The sequence below is a fragment of the Chionomys nivalis genome, chromosome X (genome assembly GCF_950005125.1).
Source record: "Chionomys nivalis chromosome X, mChiNiv1.1, whole genome shotgun sequence".
In the NCBI taxonomy this organism is placed as follows: domain Eukaryota; kingdom Metazoa; phylum Chordata; class Mammalia; order Rodentia; family Cricetidae; genus Chionomys; species Chionomys nivalis.
This window is the reverse complement of record NC_080112.1, coordinates 20,460,528-20,480,742: the sequence shown is the minus strand read 5'-3', so window position 1 is coordinate 20,480,742 and position 20,215 is coordinate 20,460,528. Positions and strand designations below refer to the sequence as shown.

General features: G+C 37.3%; 1 protein-coding gene across 17 annotated transcripts in view; it reads left to right on the top strand.

Annotated features, from left to right (window-relative positions):
- Nucleotides 1–20,215, top strand: part of Huwe1 (HECT, UBA and WWE domain containing E3 ubiquitin protein ligase 1) — a 140,468-nt gene that overhangs the window by 30,957 nt on the left and 89,296 nt on the right. For 16 of the 17 annotated variants that reach the window (XM_057759848.1, XM_057759846.1, XM_057759849.1 and 13 more), the window contains 5 exons: nt 2,489–2,557; nt 7,592–7,690; nt 8,412–8,618; nt 9,663–9,815; nt 19,805–19,867. In XM_057759848.1, the coding sequence (XP_057615831.1) occupies nt 2,513–2,557; nt 7,592–7,690; nt 8,412–8,618; nt 9,663–9,815; nt 19,805–19,867 (567 nt within the window). In that variant the 5' untranslated portion in view covers nt 2,489–2,512. Of the gene's footprint in view, nt 1–2,488; nt 2,558–3,671; nt 3,781–7,591; nt 7,691–8,411; nt 8,619–9,662; nt 9,816–19,804; nt 19,868–20,215 lie in introns of all 17 variants that reach the window. The other variant, XM_057759859.1, reaches the window with a different exon arrangement.

Sequence of the window (20,215 nt, the reverse complement as noted above, 5' to 3'; positions counted from 1 at the left end):
GGGGCTGCTTGCCTGTAGCAGAAGCAGTTTAATTGCTTCCCTACAAAGAGCTGCCTTCTCTAATAATGCAATCTGGTTTTAGCTGTAAAACTTTCATAAGAAAAGAAAAAATAAGTAAAATGCACAGATTGTTCAGTTTGTAAGTTTCTGCTCTGTAGATAAGATTATTGTCAGTAACTAGTTGGGCTCATTTTAGGTATTTTGATGTTGTTGGTAGGCGTCATCTTGTTCATTTGTATTGGATGCTGAGGTAATTTTTAAAGGGAATTTGTAATTACGCATTCTAAATATTAATTGTAGAGTAATGTTGCTTAGTATTCATATATGGTCTGAGCCAAAATTTTGGGTGATAAACACTTGAAATGATAATGTGTGTCAAGTGACATTACCTTGTAAATATTTTAAATACTATGTGCCCATCATTAGAATGAAATAAAATACTTTGCAACAGTCTGAGTATTTATTTTACCAACTCTTCCTGAATACCCATTGATTGAATAGATGTAAACAAAGCAGACAAATAGGCCAGAAGCTACCTAGAATATGTGTCGTCTTCATGCTTGGTTACTTTATGTTTTTAGTACCAGGTTTTTCTTTCTTTCTTTCTTTCTTTCTTTCTTTCTTTCTTTCTTTCTTTCTTTCTTTCTTTCTTTCTCTCTCTCTCTCTCTCTCTCTCTCTCTCTCTCTCCCTTTTTTTTTTTTTTTTTTTTTTTTTTTTAGTACCAGGTCTTTCTAAAGAGCCTGGAATCTACCTCTATTACTATGCATGTATCCTTTTTAATAATAGGAGAAATGTTGATTTCTTGCTATGCCTAGTTCAGTGTATCTTTAAGGACTTGTCTGTTAGTAAATATCACAGGGATTACATGGGTCTGATCAGGCTGTTACCTACTTTGGGCTTTCCAAGTTACATGGTCTTAACTAAAGTGATAAATGGTCAGGACATTTCTAGAAGATGTCTCACATGTTGTTTCCTAGTTAAAGTCTTTGTTCTTAAGACGCAATTTATCTTAGTTCTAAAAGGCATATTGCCAAAACCATCAGAAATCCTTGTGGTTAGCCATGAATTAATGTGGAGGGGGGCAAGAAAGGTTTTATTATGGCTTGCACATCCACATCACACAGTCCAAGAAGTCAGGGCAGGAACCCAAACAGGAACCTCGAGTCTTGAACTGAATCAGAGGCCATGGAGGAACTTACTGGCTTGCTCCTAATACCTTGACTCAGACCTTTTTCTTAAACACCCCAGGAACACCCACCCAGGATGTCACTGCTCACAGTGGTGGGCTGGGACTTCCCATATCAATCATCTATCAAGAAAATGCCCTACAGACTAAGGCAGTCAGATGGAAACATTATAAATTAACTTTTTTTTTTTTTTTTTTTTTTTTTTTGGTTTTTCAAGGCAGGGTTTCTCTATGGCTTAGGAGCCTGTCCTGGAACTAGCTCTTGTAGACCAGACTGGTCTCGAACTCACAGAGATCCACCTGCCTCTACCTCCCAAGTGCTGGGATTAAAGGCGTGCGCCACCACCACCCAGCTATAAATTAACATTTTTGATACATTTCCTTTCTTAAAGAGTGTTTTTATAGACATAGACTTATATTTAGTTGTTTGTTTCTGAGATAGCATTCTGTTGCCCAACCTACCCTTGAATTCCCATTGATCCCTTCTGCTTCAACATGGGATTACAGGTATGAACCATCATTCCTGACATAAATTGATTCAAATTCCATGTTATAACCTTTCTATTTAATCATGAGCTTCTCTGTTATGTAATTGCCTGCAGTAATTTTAGTGGCGATATAGTCCATTTAAAAACCAATCCTGGAGCTGGAAAAATAACAGTTAAGATCACTTGTTTCCAGCATCCACATGGTGGTTCACAACCATCTTTAATTCTGGTTTCAGGGGATCTGATGAATTTTTCTGGTCTCCTTGAGCCCCAGGTCTGCTTGCAGTGTGCATATATACATGTAAACAAAACACTTAAAACATTTAGATTTTAAAATTTAAAACATTCCTTTTTTGGGACTTTATGATTTTTTTTACTATTATACATACTCATGCAGTGTAGATTATTGCAGTTAAAATGTTTGTGTACATCCCTAAAACTTAAGCTGAATTTTCAGAAGTGTAATTCCTTTTTTTTTCAAAACTAGAGTCTTCTAGTGAGTATTTTCATCCTGTGGTATCAAAAAACATGCCATATTTATCTGTCAAAAGTTTTGAAATTCTTATAAAAGAAGAGGAAAACAGCTATTTTGTTTTATGTACTTATGTAACAGGGATTGTGAACCATTTGTATCAAAAGTTATTCTTTACCCATTTCTATTTCATAGTCATACCCATGAGTTAACATAACTTCAGTGTTTTTACACTAGGTATCTTGCATACACTTTGTCCAATATTTTGTATGTTTAGTAATATTCAACTCTAGGTTATCTTCAACTTTATCTTCTCACTACTTTGGGGGTTTTCTTTTCAGATCTTAAAGCAGAAAATTGAAAACATGAAAGTAGACAGGACTAAACTGAAAAAGACACCTACTGAGGCTGTGAGTATCCAAGTTTGCTTTGCTTGTTTTCTTCATTTCAGGAAAAAAATATTGTGACCAGTGCAGCCATTCTGATCTTCCAACTAAATATGTTCAGTTTATAGAAAGTGTTACTACAGCAACTTGTAAGGCTAGGAGAAACAGCTCTGTTGTAGAGTACTTGCTTAGCATGCATGCATGAGGCCTTGGGTATTCACTCTGAATACAACAAAAGAAAATAAAAGTCCTATCTTGCCTTTTGAACTTCTGTTTTTATTTAAATTTAGTAGCTTTGTGGAAAAGGAATAGTGAACAATACTTTGTGGGCCCCTGGATTCTCAGGTCACAATAAGAAAAAAGACAGTGCCGGGCAGTGGTGGCGCATGCCTTTAATCCCAGCACCCAGGAGGCAGAGGCAGGCGGATGTCTGTGAGTTCGAGACCAGCCTGGTCTACAAGAGCTAGTTCCAGGACAAGCTCCAAAACCACAGAGAAACCCTGTCTCAAAAAACCAAAAACAAACAAACAAACAAACAAAAAACCCACAACAGTATGACAATGGAAAAAGCAAATGTAGAAACTAAGTTTTACTGTTGCTGTTAGAACTCAGGGTTTTTTCCCTTTGGTTTTGAAAACAAAAATGGTAAGTTTGACTTTTGTTAGTCTTCTATCTTTTATTTTGTTCTTTGACATTGGAATATCAGTGTGGTTTTTATTAAATGTTGTATATTGAACATATTAATTTTCTTACTGTACAGATGTTTTCATTTGATTTTGTTTTTGATGTGTTTTGGCCTCATCTAAATTATGATGACTATATCATTTGAATAGAAAAGTGAATAGAAAAGGTTTCAAGGAATTAAGTTTTTAAAAATGAAACCGTTCCATCAGTGTAAGAATCCACTGATTGAAAATTAAGACAATCTAGGATACATAAGAACTTAATAGAGGGATTATATATTGCGGGAAAGAACAGTATTAGTCAATAAAATGTGCCAAGACAATTTTTGATTTGGATGGGATGGTGTGGGAACTGTTTACTGAAGTAAATTGTAGATAAGTCGTCAAAATCAGATATTTTTAAAAGAAATTATAGGAGAAGTAGAACATACAGGTGAATGTTTACCTTGTCTTAGGTGGGGATTGCCCTTCCAAGCATTAAAGCAAAGGACAAAAAAACCAAAATGGAAATGTAAAATACCATATCCAAAATAAAAGGACACATGACAATAGCCATTCTAACAGGTATGAGGTAATATCTCATTATGATTTTGATTTGCATTTCCCTGATTATTAGTGATGTTGAGTACCTTTGTATGTGCCATTTGGCCATTTATATGTCTTTGGAGAAAAGTCTTTTTAAATTCCTTTGCCCACTTTAAAATTGGGTTATTTGGGTTTTTTCTCATTATTAAGTTGAAGTTTCTTAATAATTTTTAAATTAACCCCCAGAAGAATGAAAAGTGAAATAAGTTAATCATAGAGGAACAAATACTGCATGGTTCCTCTTAATATGGGGCATATAAAATAGTCAAAGGTATGTAAGTAGGCAACAGAATGAATGCTGGTTTTCATGGGTGGGGATGGGGGAATTGTTCTATGGCTTTGTATTATTTAGTTATACAAATGAGTAAAAATTGGGTGTGGTGGCTCGTGCCTGTAAGAGAACCAAAGTTCAGGGGCAGCCTGGGCTACATATTGATAGCCTATTTGAAAAGAAAAAGGATGTTTCAAAAGTTCCAGTTAAGGATAAATTAAGAATTCCTTTTGTTGAGGATAAACTTTATGTTAAATGTTCTTAACACATACACAAAGGGCCACACGGAAACTTGGAGGTGATAGTTTTTCACCTGGAATGTGGTGATGGTAATATGAGCATATGCATCTATGTTTAGATACCATCTATGTTTAGACTCACCAGGTAAAAACTCTTGTTATTTAAGCTCAGTGAGCTGAGTTCAGCCCCTAGAGTCATAACGTGGGGAGAACCTTTTCCTGCATAACATAACCAAATTATGTTAATTATGTGCTGTTTTTTATATGCCACACAATACCCCAATTAAGCTCATGTGTGTGGGGGGAGTCATGGGACCTGAAAAGCTGCAGAAAATATTTGTAACCCAATGTAGTTAATACCCTTTATGCTAAATCAATAGAAGAAATGAATATCCCAATGACAAAATGGGCATAAAACCTTTCAGAGAAGTAACAAAGCCAGTAAACTAACTAGAAAGAATCAATCTTACAGGTGATCAGAGAAATGCAAATTTTATTTTTTATGCTAAGTGAATTGCAAGGCTTGTATAGTCACACTTAGGAATTTCCTAGCTTCTATCAGATTACTTAGAATATAAAGTCACCGTCTAGATGTGTTTTAAGGCTTGAGTTGCCTGTTGTACTCAGGTAATGTAGAAGATTGCCCAATTTCTCATACTGGTGTCAGTAGTAGGTTTCAATTTGAACATTTTTAAAAAAATTGATCGCTTAGTATATTGGCAACATCGCAAAGAATTTTCCCCCTATGTTTGATATCTATGGGAAGAAATTCATGTAAACTCTGGTAGCTGGTATGCAGCTTTGAACTGACTGATGGCTTGCCTTTTCCTATGATTGGGGACAGTCCCACTTGGTTTGCATTTATATAGCATAGGAAGAGAGGAATGATGTTGTAGTAAGGCTAAGTAAATTTTATGATGAGGAAGCACAAGCACCTTAGATGATTTAAATGTATGTCAGAGATGAACCCTGTGAAAAGTGGGCAAGAGTCTGTCACATCCATGTTTCTTGGGGCTCATGAGATGGCTCACCAGTTAAAAGTTTTAGCTATTTAAGCTCAATGGGCTGAGTTCAGTCCTTAGAGTCTCATAAAGGGGAGAGAACCAGTTCTACATCTTTGTCCCTTCCCTCCCGTCCCCCCTCCCTCATTCTACAATAACAAGGATGATGATAATTTTAAAGAGAAGTTTCTCAATTACAATTAAGGTGTGTTGGAAACTCCCTTTGAAGATGACAGACAAAGACCAAGGGTCGGGTATGGTGGTACAAGGTTTTAAATCCCAGTACTTGGGAGGCGAGAGTTCACGACCAACTTGGTCTACTTAGGGAGAGCCTATCTCACAAAAGGGGGGAGGGGAAAGAAAAAGAGAAAGCAAGAGACAGTTCTATTTTGTTCCATATACCACAAAGAAAGAGAAATATGTGATGCTTCAGTTTGGGAACTAACATTTAAGTATACCATTTCAGTTTATTCCTTGGTAACCTTCAAAGTATTCAGTAGGCAACAATGAAATGCTAGAGAAGATGACAAAAGGTCTAGGCTATATTATAAGTTGCCCTTGTGCGTGTATGGTTTGTCCCAGTAGAACCAAGTATTTCACTTAAGTGTGTTTGGCATGCTGTCAGTTAGAATCTTTGGCAAGCCCCACATCAGTTACAGGCAATATCTTAGTTTAGCAAAGGCCATATTATCCTTTGCCAACAACTATATTGCATTGAAGCAGGTTCTGGCTTGTGAGAGATTAATTGTCATGTAATGTGGACATAGCAAGTTATTACAGTACCCAAGTGTTAACCACAAAATGGGTATTACCTAACCCCCACAGAATCAAAAAATTGGATTTGCCTATGTGTATCCCATTAGTAATTTAAATAGATGGATTTAATTCTATATCCAAGTAAATGGAGAAGGGAAGGGACAGATTAACTGTGTGAACAGGTCACTCAAATTTGCCATGTTTTCTGTTATTTCTACTGGTTCACTGTTTGTCCTACAACCTATCTATACTAAAAGAAAGGGGGACGGAGGAGGTGTGTTAAGCCTGGTTTGTGGGAGGATTTGGTGTTAAGGGTTTGCATACATTTATTTCATTATCACAAAAATTTGAAGTAGATCCTTGCAGGGGTGGTAGTTTGGATTAAGAAAACCTGCTATATTTTTAAATATCATTATAGTCATTGGAAATCTTTGGAGTTTCCTCTGGTTTTAGATCTCACAATAGCATCGTTGGGTATCTAGGTGGTATCTGTTCATCTCTTGGGTAAGGATTCTCAGATTCAAAGAGACTGACTTTAATTCTGAGTTCATTATTGATTAAAGAAAAAAAAAAGCACACTGTCTTAGTATTTAATCCCCTATTTTGTATACTCAGTTAAGTGACACGTTCTTGGACTGCCTCTCCAAGCTAGTTTATTAGGTTGTTTGTGTTTTTCTGGTAAGTAAATGGACAGTAAGTAGGACTCACTCATAATCAGACACTTTAGTAATCTTAAAACCAAAAACAGAATGTCGATTTGTTTGGTTCCAAAGGTAGCTCTATTTCCATGACATCACTTACAGAGTCAAATAAAAAGTATAAATGCTTTCCCCAACTGTTGTCCATTAATAGGATGCTTCTCTGTCGCAGTCCCTATCCCATTTTTCCTTTGTGCTTTCAGAACCTTTACTATAAATTCTCAGTCCACTCCTTATTAGTAATTGGTCCCGTTCATCAGTACAAGAGATCAGGAATGTATGGAAATGGAACACCAAGTAAGAATGGAGTCTTAGTTTACAAAAAGTTCAGAAGCTCTTTGCTCTTTTCTAATTCAAGATTAATATTGTAGAAAAATAAATCAATGCTAGCCTTTTCCTTTAACTGAATTTTTTTAGGCTCTCTGTCTCCTCCCCCATCCCTCCCTCCCTCCCTCCCTGCCTGCCTTTGTCTTTCTTTTTCTGTCTCTCCAACTCATTGTAACAATACCAGACATTCTAGTTATCTTTTAGACCATGTCCCAGATTACTTAATTCTGCTTTAGTTTCTGCTTAGCTGATTTCCTTAATTTCTGTTGTCCATGTACTTTTAAGTAGTTTGTCTGCATATACAGGTTCATTCAGGTTTAAACAAATGCATAGTGGATTGTTGGGAATGAAAATACTTCTTCATGAGATTTCTTAGAGATCTAGTTTTTATGCAAGCAAAAGTTGAATTGCTTTGTGGGCTTCAGGGTCATTTTCCCCATTCTTTGTTTCTTCTTCATTTAAAAACATCTTTTATGAATATTTGTTTGTTTTTCTTAGCCTGCAGACTGCAGAGCCTTAATAGACAAACTCAAAGTTTGTAATGATGAGCAACTCCTCTTGGAACTGCAGCAAATCAAAACATGGAACATTGGCAAGGTACGTATAACTGCAGCAGCTGGTAGTACATCATTTTGTGTACTTTGATAATGACAAGAGAAACTATAATGGAATAGTCTGAGTCTGTGATCACTTAAGAAATTTCTAGCAGACAGGAGAATTGGCTCCAAAGTTAATAGCACCAGCTGTTCTTCCAGAGGTCCTGAGTTCAATTCTCGGCACCCATCAGTAATGAGATCTGATGATCTCTTCTGGCATGTACATGCTAGTAGAACATTGTATGCATAAATAAACAAACAAATGAATCTTTTAAAGAAAGAAATTTCTAGTATATGTGTACCACAGCTCTAGAACATTGACATTTTAAATTTAAAAAAAAAAATGTGTTGGGCCAGAGAAGATAGTTCATCAAGTAAAGGGACACATTACCAAGTCTTGTGACCCAAGTTTGATCTCTGTATCCCTCATAGTAGATGTAAAGAACCAACTCCAACTTGTCCCTTGACCTCTCTATGCATGCTGTGGTGCACATACACACACACAAATCTGTTTGAAATAATGGGAAAAAAATTCTGTCTTAAATAAAACTACTCTAAAGTACCCATGCTGTGTTGCTACTGTTGTTTTTTGATGAAGCATCTCACGGTGTGGCCCAGGCTCATCTTGGACTCTGTATCCTTCCACCTTAGCCTCCTCAATACTGAGATTACTAGAGTATAACCATTCCCAGTTGCTTTTCTATTTTTATTTTTCTTTCTAGTGTGAGTTATATCACTGGGTGGATCTGTTGGACCGCTTTGATGGAATTCTGGCAGATGCTGGACAAACAGTGGAGAATATGTCATGGATGCTTGTATGTGATAGGCCGGAAAAGGAACAACTAAAAATGCTTCTATTGGCTGTATTGAACTTCACAGCCTTGCTTATCGAGTACAGCTTTTCTCGGCACCTGTACAGTTCCATAGAAGTAAGTAGTATGTTCTTTTTCGAGACAGGGTTTCTCTGTGGTTTTGGAGCCTGTCCTGGAACTAGCTCTTGTAGACCAGGCTGGTCTCGAACTCACAGAGTTCGAGTGCTGGGATTAAAGGTGTGCGCCGCCACCGCCTGGCAAAGTAGTCTGTTCTTAACTATAACCAAATGGAGGAATTTTCTATTTTTTGAGTTGATTATCCCTTTATTTTTAAGTCACGCATTACATAATCACACAGAGACCTAACTTTATCGTAAATGTGTTTCCCATTTTTAACATGGGAAACTCCCTTTTAACTAATTCCTCCCTTAAAACTTCCAAATTTTCTCACCAAATCTGCCACCAATAATGATAAACATGTGAGGCTTATAGCTGCTGTGTAGAACAGTAAAAGCCTGACTGGATTTCAAGGCAGCTACCTAGATTGGCAGCAGCCTGAGAAGGGGGTTCAGGGAAAGCCCACCAAGAGAGAAGAAAGACAAACCTAGCCAGTAGGGTATTGACTCCAGCTGTGTGTAGTTCCGGCCTTTGCCCAACTTTTGAGCTTTAATAATCAAATGATTACCTTGGTCTTGATAATTAAATAGATGTGATATCCCAAGAAATCCAAAACCATTAAGATAATCAACAAATAAAGTGCCTTTGTTAATTTCCAACTCAATTACATACTGGTTTTAATTTTGACCAATTAATTGCTTCAATATATTGGTGAATGTTTAAAACAAAACAATCACTCAGGTTACTCCCAAGCTTTAATAGTTTTATTTTGCATAATTGCACATAGCCGTTGTTGATAGCTTTAGCTTCTCTGATTTTTTTTTTATATTTAGCATAAAGGTGGTAATAATAGCATACAATTAGCTTAGTTTCTTAACACTTGGAAGTGTAATGTTTTTTAGTTCTACATATATGTATTACATTTCTTGAAGTCCTTATGTAGAGACACAGATACGATTACTTCTATTGCGCTTTCTGAAAAATAGTTTTAGCTTTTAGTACTAGGTGTCTGATGAGTTGAACTTTGTCTTTTTGTTCCTTTAGCATTTGACAACTTTATTGGCTTCGTCTGATATGCAAGTGGTACTGGCAGTCCTTAACCTTCTATATGTGTTTAGCAAAAGATCAAACTATATCACACGTCTTGGATCTGACAAGAGGACCCCACTACTGACAAGACTGCAGCATTTGGCAGAGGTATGTCTTTGGAGAGTGGAAAAGCAAACATCAGAGTATATAGTTTCTATAGGCAGGCATTTCTTGCTTTGTAAAAGTGGATGAGAATCCTTTAGTTAACTTTCTGACTTAATTGAGTACAAGTATTTGGACAGTGTGATAAAGTTTCAAAAAGCAGGAGTATTATCAGCTTTTAAGTTTTGAAGCACTTCATTACCTTCTGCTCATGAGACAAAAATCTTTTGTTCAAAACTTGACAGTTCTGCTACATACTAGGTTCCATTCCAGGACAGTCAGAGCTACTCCTTGAAACACTATCTAAAAAAGAGAGAGAGAGAGAGAGGGAGAGGGAGAGGGAGAGGGAGAGGGAGAGGGAGAGGGAGAGGGATAATGGGGACAGCTGGTGATATTACATATACCTATATGCAGATGAAATTAAGAGAATAAATTGTTATTCATCACATTAATAGAACATCAGTGCTCAGCATCAGCAGGTAAAGGCGCCTACCACTGAGCTTAATACTAATGACCAGAGTTTGATTCTGACACCCACATGGTAGAAGGAGAAAATGGACTCCCAAAAGTTTTCTTCTGGTTTCTGTATGCATGCTTTAGCATGCAGGTATGCACACCTCATACCCTTAAATAAATATGTAATTCAATAAAAATAAAAACTTTCAAAAACATACAAACTAGTTTTTAAGTCCAGGAAACTCCATTGTAGTCCTAATTAATGGAGGAGCTGGATTTAAAAATTAAGCAAAATGTCAAATATTGTCTTATAATTCATAGTAGAGGGGTCTGGAGAGATGGGTTAGTGGTTTAAGACTGTATGTACTATTACAGAGGAATGGAGTTTAATTCCCAGAACCCACATGGTTCCTAACAACTGTTGTTAATTCCAGTCTTAGAGGCTGACCTCCATGGGCACCAGCACCCGTATGTACCATTCTTGGAAAGCACACATTTAAACCGAAAAAATAACTCTTTAAATTTGTCACAGAAGTCCAAAATAATACAATAAAAATGAGTTAGAATACATATTTTAAAAGAATTTGTTGTAGGTGATGGGCTTGTGTTTCCTAGCGAGATTATGTAAAATTGTTAGAACTGGCAGGGTGTGGTGCATACATCTTTAAAATCTAGCACTCAGGAGGAATAGGCAGGCTAATATGGTCTACCTAGAGAATTCAAGCCAGCCAGGGACACATAGTGAGACCCTTTCTCAAAATAATCGTTAAAATACAGTGTTATTGCCACATATTAGATAAAAACACAGGAGCAACTATTCCCAAATAATATTAATGATACTGATCTAAGGGTAAAGTTAGTGAATCTTAATGTTTAATAAAATTTCATCTGAAAAAGAAATCAAGCCTTTTCCCTCATGTCTGAATATTCATTCTTAAGCAGATCCCATCTTGTAAAGTGGTGTTGTATATATGCCTCTAAGCATGACTAGATACCCCAGTTACTTTTTTTTTTTTTTTTTTGGTTTTTCGAGACAGGGTTTCTCTGTGGTTTTGGAGCCTGTCCTGGAACTAGCTCTTGTAGACCAGGCTGGTCTCGAACCCAGTTACTTTTATATACCTACTTTATTATCAGGATCATATGGTAACACTACTAGGTTGATGAGTACAATGAGACTCAGAAGTTATGTGCATTACTTTTTGGGGAAAATAATATTGGCTCTTAGTCTCTGAAAAAGTATGACATGCAGTATCTACTGTTCTTCTCAGCTGTTTGGAGTTGCTTGAGTAGGGTTATTTCATACTTGGGTTCTCATTAAAGCCTGTAAAATAGCTCTTGAGTTATTGCCCAGTTCTCCAGCTGGTACCATTAAAAATGTTTATAGCCAACCCTTCCTGCATGTATTGTGAATCGTTTTCCTTTGACAAGTTCATTTATAGCTAAGAAAACAGGGTACAAATACATAAGAATTAAAAGGTATCGACGGTGGCCATTCGTTTGTTTCCCAGACACCCAGAATAATAGTAAGCACACAGAAACTATATTAATTACAACACTGCTTGACCAATAGCTTAGGCTTCTTGTTAACTAACTCTTAAATCTTAAATTAGCCCATTCATATTATTTTATATTTTGCCATGAGGCTCGTGGTTTACGGGCAAGATTCCTGGCATCTTTCCTCTTTGGCAGCTACATGGTGTCTCCCTGATTTCACCATCTTTTCTCCTCTATCTCTGCTTGGAATTTCCGCTTTGCTCTATTCCGTCCTGCCATAGGTCCAAAGAAGGATAAAGAACTGGTAGTATTTTAAAGATCCTGACTAGTGTCTCCTAAAATCATAGGCATATTTGTTTTGATGAAACAGGAGGTTTTGCTTTTCAGTTTTAAATATAGAAAATTTGGACATCTACAAAAGATTGTGATTGTTTGCTACATTTTCTTTATATATTACCACTTGTCTCTATAATTCATTTATTTCTTGATTTATTTTCTTAATGTACTAGCCTCAGTATTATTCAGTGTTAACTATTAGTTGGGAATAGAAATGTGAGGAAAATAATTGTGTCAAGCTTATTCTGCCTTGAATGTTTAGATTTGTGGTTTAACTTACCTGTCTTTCTGTGTAGTCTCCAGCCTTTGTATATATATTTTTCAACAAATTTCATGTATTCTGGAAGTTCTAAAGATAGCCAAGAAAATACTGGAAATGTCATGTAGAAGTACTTATTAAGTTTTAAGCTATTTTATAAAGATAGAGTAATTAGAATAATTAGTCAAATTGAATCAATAGGTTGCAAAACCAGATAACAAAAACATGTAAGAATTTAATTTATGTTAAAGATAACATTAACAGGAGATGAATGGGTTGTTAACGCCTTGTTTACTACTCAGGAAGCAATTTGTTGGATTATAATTCAGTAAAAACAAAGTTAAGATATACTAAAGAACTGCTTGCTAAACATAGGAATCTTTGGCTAAAGATGTAGTTTAGTTGGTAGAGTGCTTGCCTAACATGCATAAACTAGGTGTGGTGTTATATACCTGTAATTCCAGGTTCAGAAATTAAGGTCAGTCCTTGCCTATATTACAGTTCAAGACCAGTTTAGGATACACAAAGAAAGAATAAAAATCACAAATCTAAAACCATTGAAGGATAATATAACTACATAGCCGGGCATAGTGCACCCCTGTAAATCTAGCACTTAGGCAACAGAAGCATGAGAATACTTAGTTATTGGTAAGCCTGAGTTGAAAACCCCTTTTCACAGAGAAGTGGAAAAAAGTGGAAAGGCTGTTTCCATGGAGGAATAAACCAATTCTTCTTACCATGTAACCTTAAATTCTTATATGAAAAATTTAAATGCTGTCAAATTATGCTGTCTGTGATTGTCTATTTTCTTCATATTTGGGTAATTTGCAATTTTTTCCTATTATAAACATTTGTCGTAGTAAATACCTTTTGTTCATAAATATTTGGCCCATAATAACAATAGTTGCTTTGAAAATTGTGTGTGTGTTTGTGTGAAAGTGTGTATGAATATTGGACCTTGTGCTTTATGTGTTCTTATTTAGTTTTTTTTTCACTAGTAACCCCAAAGTATACCTTTTCTGTTTATCTTTTTTCTTTACATGTTCCTTCTTTGGATTGTGTTGACTGGGGTTTATTTAAGATAAGAATGTTGAGATACCTAATTTTTAAAAACATTTTGTGTGCATTTGGTGTGAAGGTGTCAGATTCCCTGGAACTGGAGTTACAGACAGTTGTAAACTGCCATGTGGGTGCTGGTAATTGAACCTGGGTCCAATTACCCAGTTTCAAGTTAAGGTAGTGCTCTTAACTATTGAATCATCTTTCCAGTTTCTGAGATACCTAAAATTTAATACATGTTTTAATTTGTGGGATTATACTTTCAGTTTGCTCACATTAAATAATAACTTCATGATTTTCCATGTGATTTTTTTGCATTGACTCATTGGTGGTTAAAAGTACTGTTTAATTATCATGTACTTGTGAATTTTCAAAAAATATTTATGTATATGAATGACCTGTCTTCATGTGTATTAGAAGAGGCAGTCAGACCCCATACATTTGACTGTGAGCCACCATATGGTTGCTGGGAATTGAACTCAGGACCTCTGGAAGAGCAGCCAGTGCTCTTAACCACTGAGCCTTTTCTCCAGCCCTACTTGTGAGAATTTTTCAGATTGCCTTTTGTGATGGATATCTGATTTTATTTCCCTACATCTGACAGCTGTAATTGGCAGAGGTTTTGTTTAACTGTATTAATGATTGTTTTGTTAAGATCTATTGGAGTTTTTAATGTGTCTTAGAAAGTATATGTTCTATGCTTAAATAGGTTCAATGTCCTCGGTCTAGTTGATTTGGCATTTGGCATTGTTCAGGTTTTCAGTTTCCTTATTTGTCTTTTAGCTAGTTATTGATATTTGCCCTAGGAATTAGAATTGATATCTTAATTACAAAATTGTAATTTAATACCGGTTTAATTTTTTTGTTGTTGTTGGTTGTGGTTCTGGGTATGAAACTAGGGGTTTGTGTATACTGTGCAAGCCTCAACTACTGAGCTACACAGGGTCTCAATTTTTTTTTAAAACGATTTATTTATTATGTATACAACTTTCTGCCTCCATTTATACCCACACGCCAGAGGAGGGAGCCAGATCTCCTTAAAGATGGTTTGGAGCCACCATGTGGTTGCTGGGAATTGAAATCAGGACCTCTGGAAGAACAGACAGTACTCTTAACCACTGAGCCATCTCTCCAGCCCCCTCTCAATTTTTTTTAATAGTATATAAAAACCTTGATCATATTTCTCTGTGCCTTCCTCCATCTTTATTGCTGTTTCCTTTCAAAAGTACATTTTTGCCGGGTGGTGGTGGCGCACTCCTTTAATCCCAGCACTCGGGAGGCAGAGGCAGGCGGATCTTTCTGAGTTCGAGACCAGCCTGGTCTACAAGAGCTAGTTCCAGGACAGGCTCCAAAACCACAGAGAAACCCTGCCTCAAAAAATCAAAAAAAAAAAAAAAAAAGTACATTTTTATACATAGCACGTACATCGACATTGATGCATAATAGTTTATATAGTTAGCTTTTGAAGACATCAAAGATTAGATTTTGCTAATCAAAAGTAGAGAACATTGGGAAGATAGTTCACAGGAACATTCCTGCCATACAAGCACAAGGACCTGAATTCTCTTGAACCCACATAAAAATGCGTGGAAGTGTTGGCATAGTTTATAACCTTAGTGTTATTATCCGGTGCGAGAGGGGCCTTGGCAGGCCAAGGAGCTCCATGGCAAGTGAGAGACAGACACACCCTGCAGACTGTACTTACAAAGAGGATTTTTTTTTGTTTTGGAGAGAAAGATTGGAAGAAGGGGGGAGGGGAAGGGAGTTGGGAGACTGGCCTCTGGGAACAGGAGCACCAGAAGAGAGGAGAGAGACAGGAAGTGCGGGGGGGGGGGGGGGGGGGCAAAAGCCTGCCTGCCTCTTCTGAGGAGCAGCAGGAAAGAGAGTGGGAATGGATGGAGCTTGTCTCTTGAAGGGGTCTTTGGGCTCGTATACAGACCCTTACTTACTCACAAGTACAGTAGTGCAGGGTTGTCCATGGGGCCCTGGGTTGACTAAGTATTTGCCCTAATTACTGAGATTACAGGGCAGGCCAACATAATTTGTGAATGTTAACACCTAGCACTGAGGCTGTAGACACAGGTTGATGTTCAGGACTCAGTGGCCAGCTAGACAAATCTTACTGATTAGCACCATGCCCTTGAAAGAGATACTTCCTCAAATAAAATGGGGGGGGGGGGAGAGGAAGAACACCTGACCTTCACTAACCGTAACCTATTCCTGAAGGATGGGGACTACTCACTGCCTTTATCATTCAGTGTTTTCAACCTGTTCCTGCCCTTGGAAAGTTCCAAATTAAGCGAACTAGTAGCAAGTGCTTTTAGCTGGTCTTTCAGGGACCAAAACAACCTATCACTTATTGCATGAAGATTCATTGTCCTCACTCCAGGAATGTGGACTATAGTTTACAGCTGCTACATATAGAATAGGGTTGGGTAAGTTAAATATCAAAAAGTTAGTGTGCAAAATTCTTTGAGGTTGATTGATTCTGTACTGTTGTTATTTCATTCACACCTTTTGTGATAGGTGGTCCTTCGGGGTTTCCTGCTCTGCTGTTTTCATTATTATCACGGTTATGAAGATAGTTAATAGCCAGTTCAGAGGGGATAGGTAAAAGTGTCTTAAAGTAGTTTTTCTTAGTGTGTGTTTAACTTTTTTATTGCTGTGATAAAATACCACAACCAAGGCAATGTGTAAAAGAGTTTATTTGGCAGCTCATGGTTCTAGAGGGTTAGAGTCCCTGACTATCATGCCAGAGACTGTGGCAGCCAGCAGGAATAGCATTGAAGAAGTAACAGAGAGCTTACATCTTGATCTGCAAGTATTAGGCAGAGAGACCTAATTGATATTGACATGGGGTTTTGAAACCTCAAAACCCACCCCCCAGTTGCATCACCTTCAACAAGGCCATCCCTCCTAAATCCTTACCAAGTATTTAAAGGTATAGTATAGGGGCTGTTCTCATTCAAACCACCATATTCTACTCCTTGGCCTCCTTAGGCTCATGACATTTCATACAACTAAAAGTCCAATGACTCAAGAGAATCTCTTTAATTGTAACCCCTTATAAAGTCAAAATCATAAAACAAATTGCATACAGTGGTATAGAACATACATTACCGTTCTAAAAGGGAAGAATGCATGTATAGTGAGGAAACTCTGGACCAAAGCAAGATGGAAAACCCATAAGGACAAACTCCAAATCCATGTCTTGTGTCAAAGAAGGCTCTACCTTGCCACCTTTTGCTGACTGCAAACATAGTTTTCTTTTTGTCTGGTTCTACTCCTTGTATACAGCTCCCCCTGGCAGACATTCCACAGCTCCATGCAGTGTCTTCTCAGGGACTCCCATGTGGGGGGGAACTCCCTGCCACAAACTTGGTATCAGGGGCTCTGTTTAGCCATGTAGAAAAGAAAAATTCCACAACCTGTTTCTTCTGTATCCTTTATAACCTTAGAGTCAGAACTACATAGTTGCTGCTGCCATGTTTGGCTACTTCCTTGGGAGAATGGAGCCTATTGAATTACATTTGCATAAAAATATGATTTGTTGTTGCTTTTTAGAAGCAGAAAATCCTTTAGGCCCTTTCTTTTCACAAATTGCAGGATTAGCTGGATCTGGGGTCTTAGCTCAAGAGTACCACGTTCTCTATTTGATTTTGCATCTAGCCTTTATTTCTTTCAGTACAAGCCTTGGCTCCAACATTAAATGTACTGGTGCTTATTTTTCTCTTTGAAATGTATATTTTGTTTTTCTTTTTGCTTTGTTTGGTCTTTTCCATTGTAGGCCTGCACGCATAAAACTGATTGTTAAAAAATCCTACTACAGAGTCAATATTAGGATGTCTTGAAATAGTCTCTGTGTATGAAATTAGTCCAGAACTTTAAAGTTTAGCTTAGCCCCAGGGAGAGTCTTAGGACAAGGACAAAACGCATTCTTCACCAAAATGTAAGAATGGTCTTTAGTCCAGTTCCTAATATTGTTCTCTGAAACCTCTTGAGCTATGCCTCCATAGTCCACCTTGTTCTCTCAACACTACTGTCTTCCAGTCTCCTGCTGAGAAGGGCAGATAGGCCTTGCTTACAGCATTCAGCAACTTTGCTAGTGTTCCACATTCTTCCAAATAACAGTGTCACAGCAGTAGCCTACTTCTGGTATCAACTTCTGTCAGTATCTTTTTCAGTTGGACAGGCATGGTGTTGTAGCAGTAGCTGAGAGCTTGTGTCTTGACCCACAGTAAGGAGGCAGAGATTGCTAACTAGGAATGGTGTGGACTTTTAAAACCCCAGAGCCTACCCCCAGTGACATTAACTGGGAACCAAGCGTTCAAACACATGAGCCAGTGGTAGCTATTCTTGTTCAAACCACCACAATATGGTTTTCACCAAAGAACTAAGGTATAATGCTCTAAAACTATTTATTGTATATAACAAAATAGCCTTCTTTTCAAAATTGCTGACATCATTTGGAGAATTAATAAAAAATGACCCCCGTTTTCTGTATTTTGTGCTCTGGGTTAATAAGGACTTCCAAAAACCTTATTTCTCTAGTATTAAGTAGGTTTTGTTTTGTTTACCAGTATTGTTCCATATTGGAGATCTCTGTAAATGATAGCCCCAGTGATACACACTGTTTTATAGATTTACTGGAGAGTTAGTGTCATGATTATACTTATTTCTAAAACATGAATATAATAAGTATATATATGTAGAGAGAACACTATGTTGTAGCCTCACAAAGTAGATTAGTAGTGATTGGGACCCACATTGGATGTGTGAGAATTGGGTGAAGGCATTTGTATTTGAACTGGGCTGGGCATAACTTACCCTAAGGTAAGATGTATCTTATTAAAATTCCTGGTTGTAGCTAAGTTGATTATCAGTTATTTAAACTTAAAAAATGTGCTGTTCTTGCCAGGTGTGGTTGAATGCATCCTTTAATACCAACACTTAGAGGCATAGGCAAGTGAATCTGAGTTCAAGGTCAGCCTGATCTATGTTTATCTGTCTAGGTTGGTAGGTAGGTCAGTCTGTCTCTCCTTCTTTCCATCCATCCATCCATCCATCCATCCATCCATCCATCCATCCATCCATCCATCCAATTTAGATAGATAGTTCCAGGCCATTCAGATATGTACAGTTAGACCTTGCTTTTACTGTAAAATTTTTGATATTTCAGAGGCCTGAGAAGATGCCACAGGCTGGTCCATAAGCAAAATTATATGGCTAGAATTTAGGGTTTGGAAATTATTAGTAACTGTGCTACTCATTAATACAGGTGCTTGTTTAAAGCTTTTATATTTTGGTAGCAAAGTGTCTTAGTCACTGTTGTATTGCTGTTATGAGACACCATGACCATTACAACTTTTATAAGGGAAAGCATATAATTGACTCTTGCTTACAGGTTCAAAGGTTTCATCCATTGTCAGCCATGGTAGGAAACATGGAGGCATGCATGCAGACATGGTGCTGGAAAAGGAGTTCCACATCCGAAACTGAAGGCAGCAGGAAGAGAGAAAACACTGGGCCTGGCTTGGGCATTTGAAACCCCAAAGCCTACCCGCAGTAACATGGTTCCTCAAACAAAGCCATAACTACTCTCACCAGGCCATACCTTGTTGAAGGAGGCTGTTTGTTGGTTCCTGGCCACCCAGCTAGCTTAGACCTGAAATAATCACACAGAAACTGTATTCATTAAATCACTGCTTGGCCCATTAGCTATAGCTTCTCATCGACTAGTTCTTACATATTAATTTAACCCATTTCTACTAATCTGTGTATCGCCACGTGGCAGTGACTTACCGGCAAAGTTTTGGCATGTCTGACTCTGGTTGCGGCTCCATGGCTTCTTCCTAACTCTGCCTTTCTTGCTCCCAGCATTCACCCTAGCTTGCCCTATCTAAGTTCTGCCTTGTTATAAGTCCAAGCAGTTTCTTTATTCATGGTAATCACAGCACACAGAGGGGACTCCTACATCAAAACCTGATGCTATTCCCAAGGCATTCAAATATGCGTCTGTAGAGGCTAGTCTCATTCAAACTAACTAATACACAAAATATATAGACTCTTACAGCATGTAATTTGGCTCTTGTCAAAAAGTGTGGTTCCACCCTGGTGAGAAAGGCCAGGTATGACTGAATGTCAGCAAACATGAATTGAGACGTGGGAATGAAGTAGCTAGTGTTGCTACTTTGTACTCTTATCTTGAGCACCCTTAGAGAAACATGAAATAAATAGATTTCATTGAAAAAACAACTATTAGAACACTACCTTGCCTTGAGGCTCAAAGTCCTGTTTTATTTGTTCTCTTTGTTTTCTCATTAAACACTTTATAAATATAAGCCTAAGACCATGAGCATTGTGTAACACTATATTTTTTCCTTTTTCTAAGAGCTGGGGTGGAAAAGAGAATGGTTTTGGACTTGCAGAATGTTGCAGAGACTTGCATATGTTGGTGAGTATTTGGAAAATGATACTGTCTCTTTCTAAGACTTAACGAATTTATGGTACATAAATTGACACTTGATATCAGAAGTTTCATTGGACCTGAGGGAAAAAATAATACACAATGGCTTTAGGAAACCAGCCCTTACTGTGCTGATTATAACAATTCTCAGAGAGAGTAGTATGAGTTCTGAAATGAGTTGAATTTTTTGAATCAAAATGAAAGTACTCTTTTTTTCTTATAATACTGGCAAGTGAAGCTGAGAATAGTAGTGTACATCTATAATCTCAGTATTTCGGATATGATGTGAGGAAGATCACTACTTCTAGACCAGTTTTGCCTACACAATACCTTTTT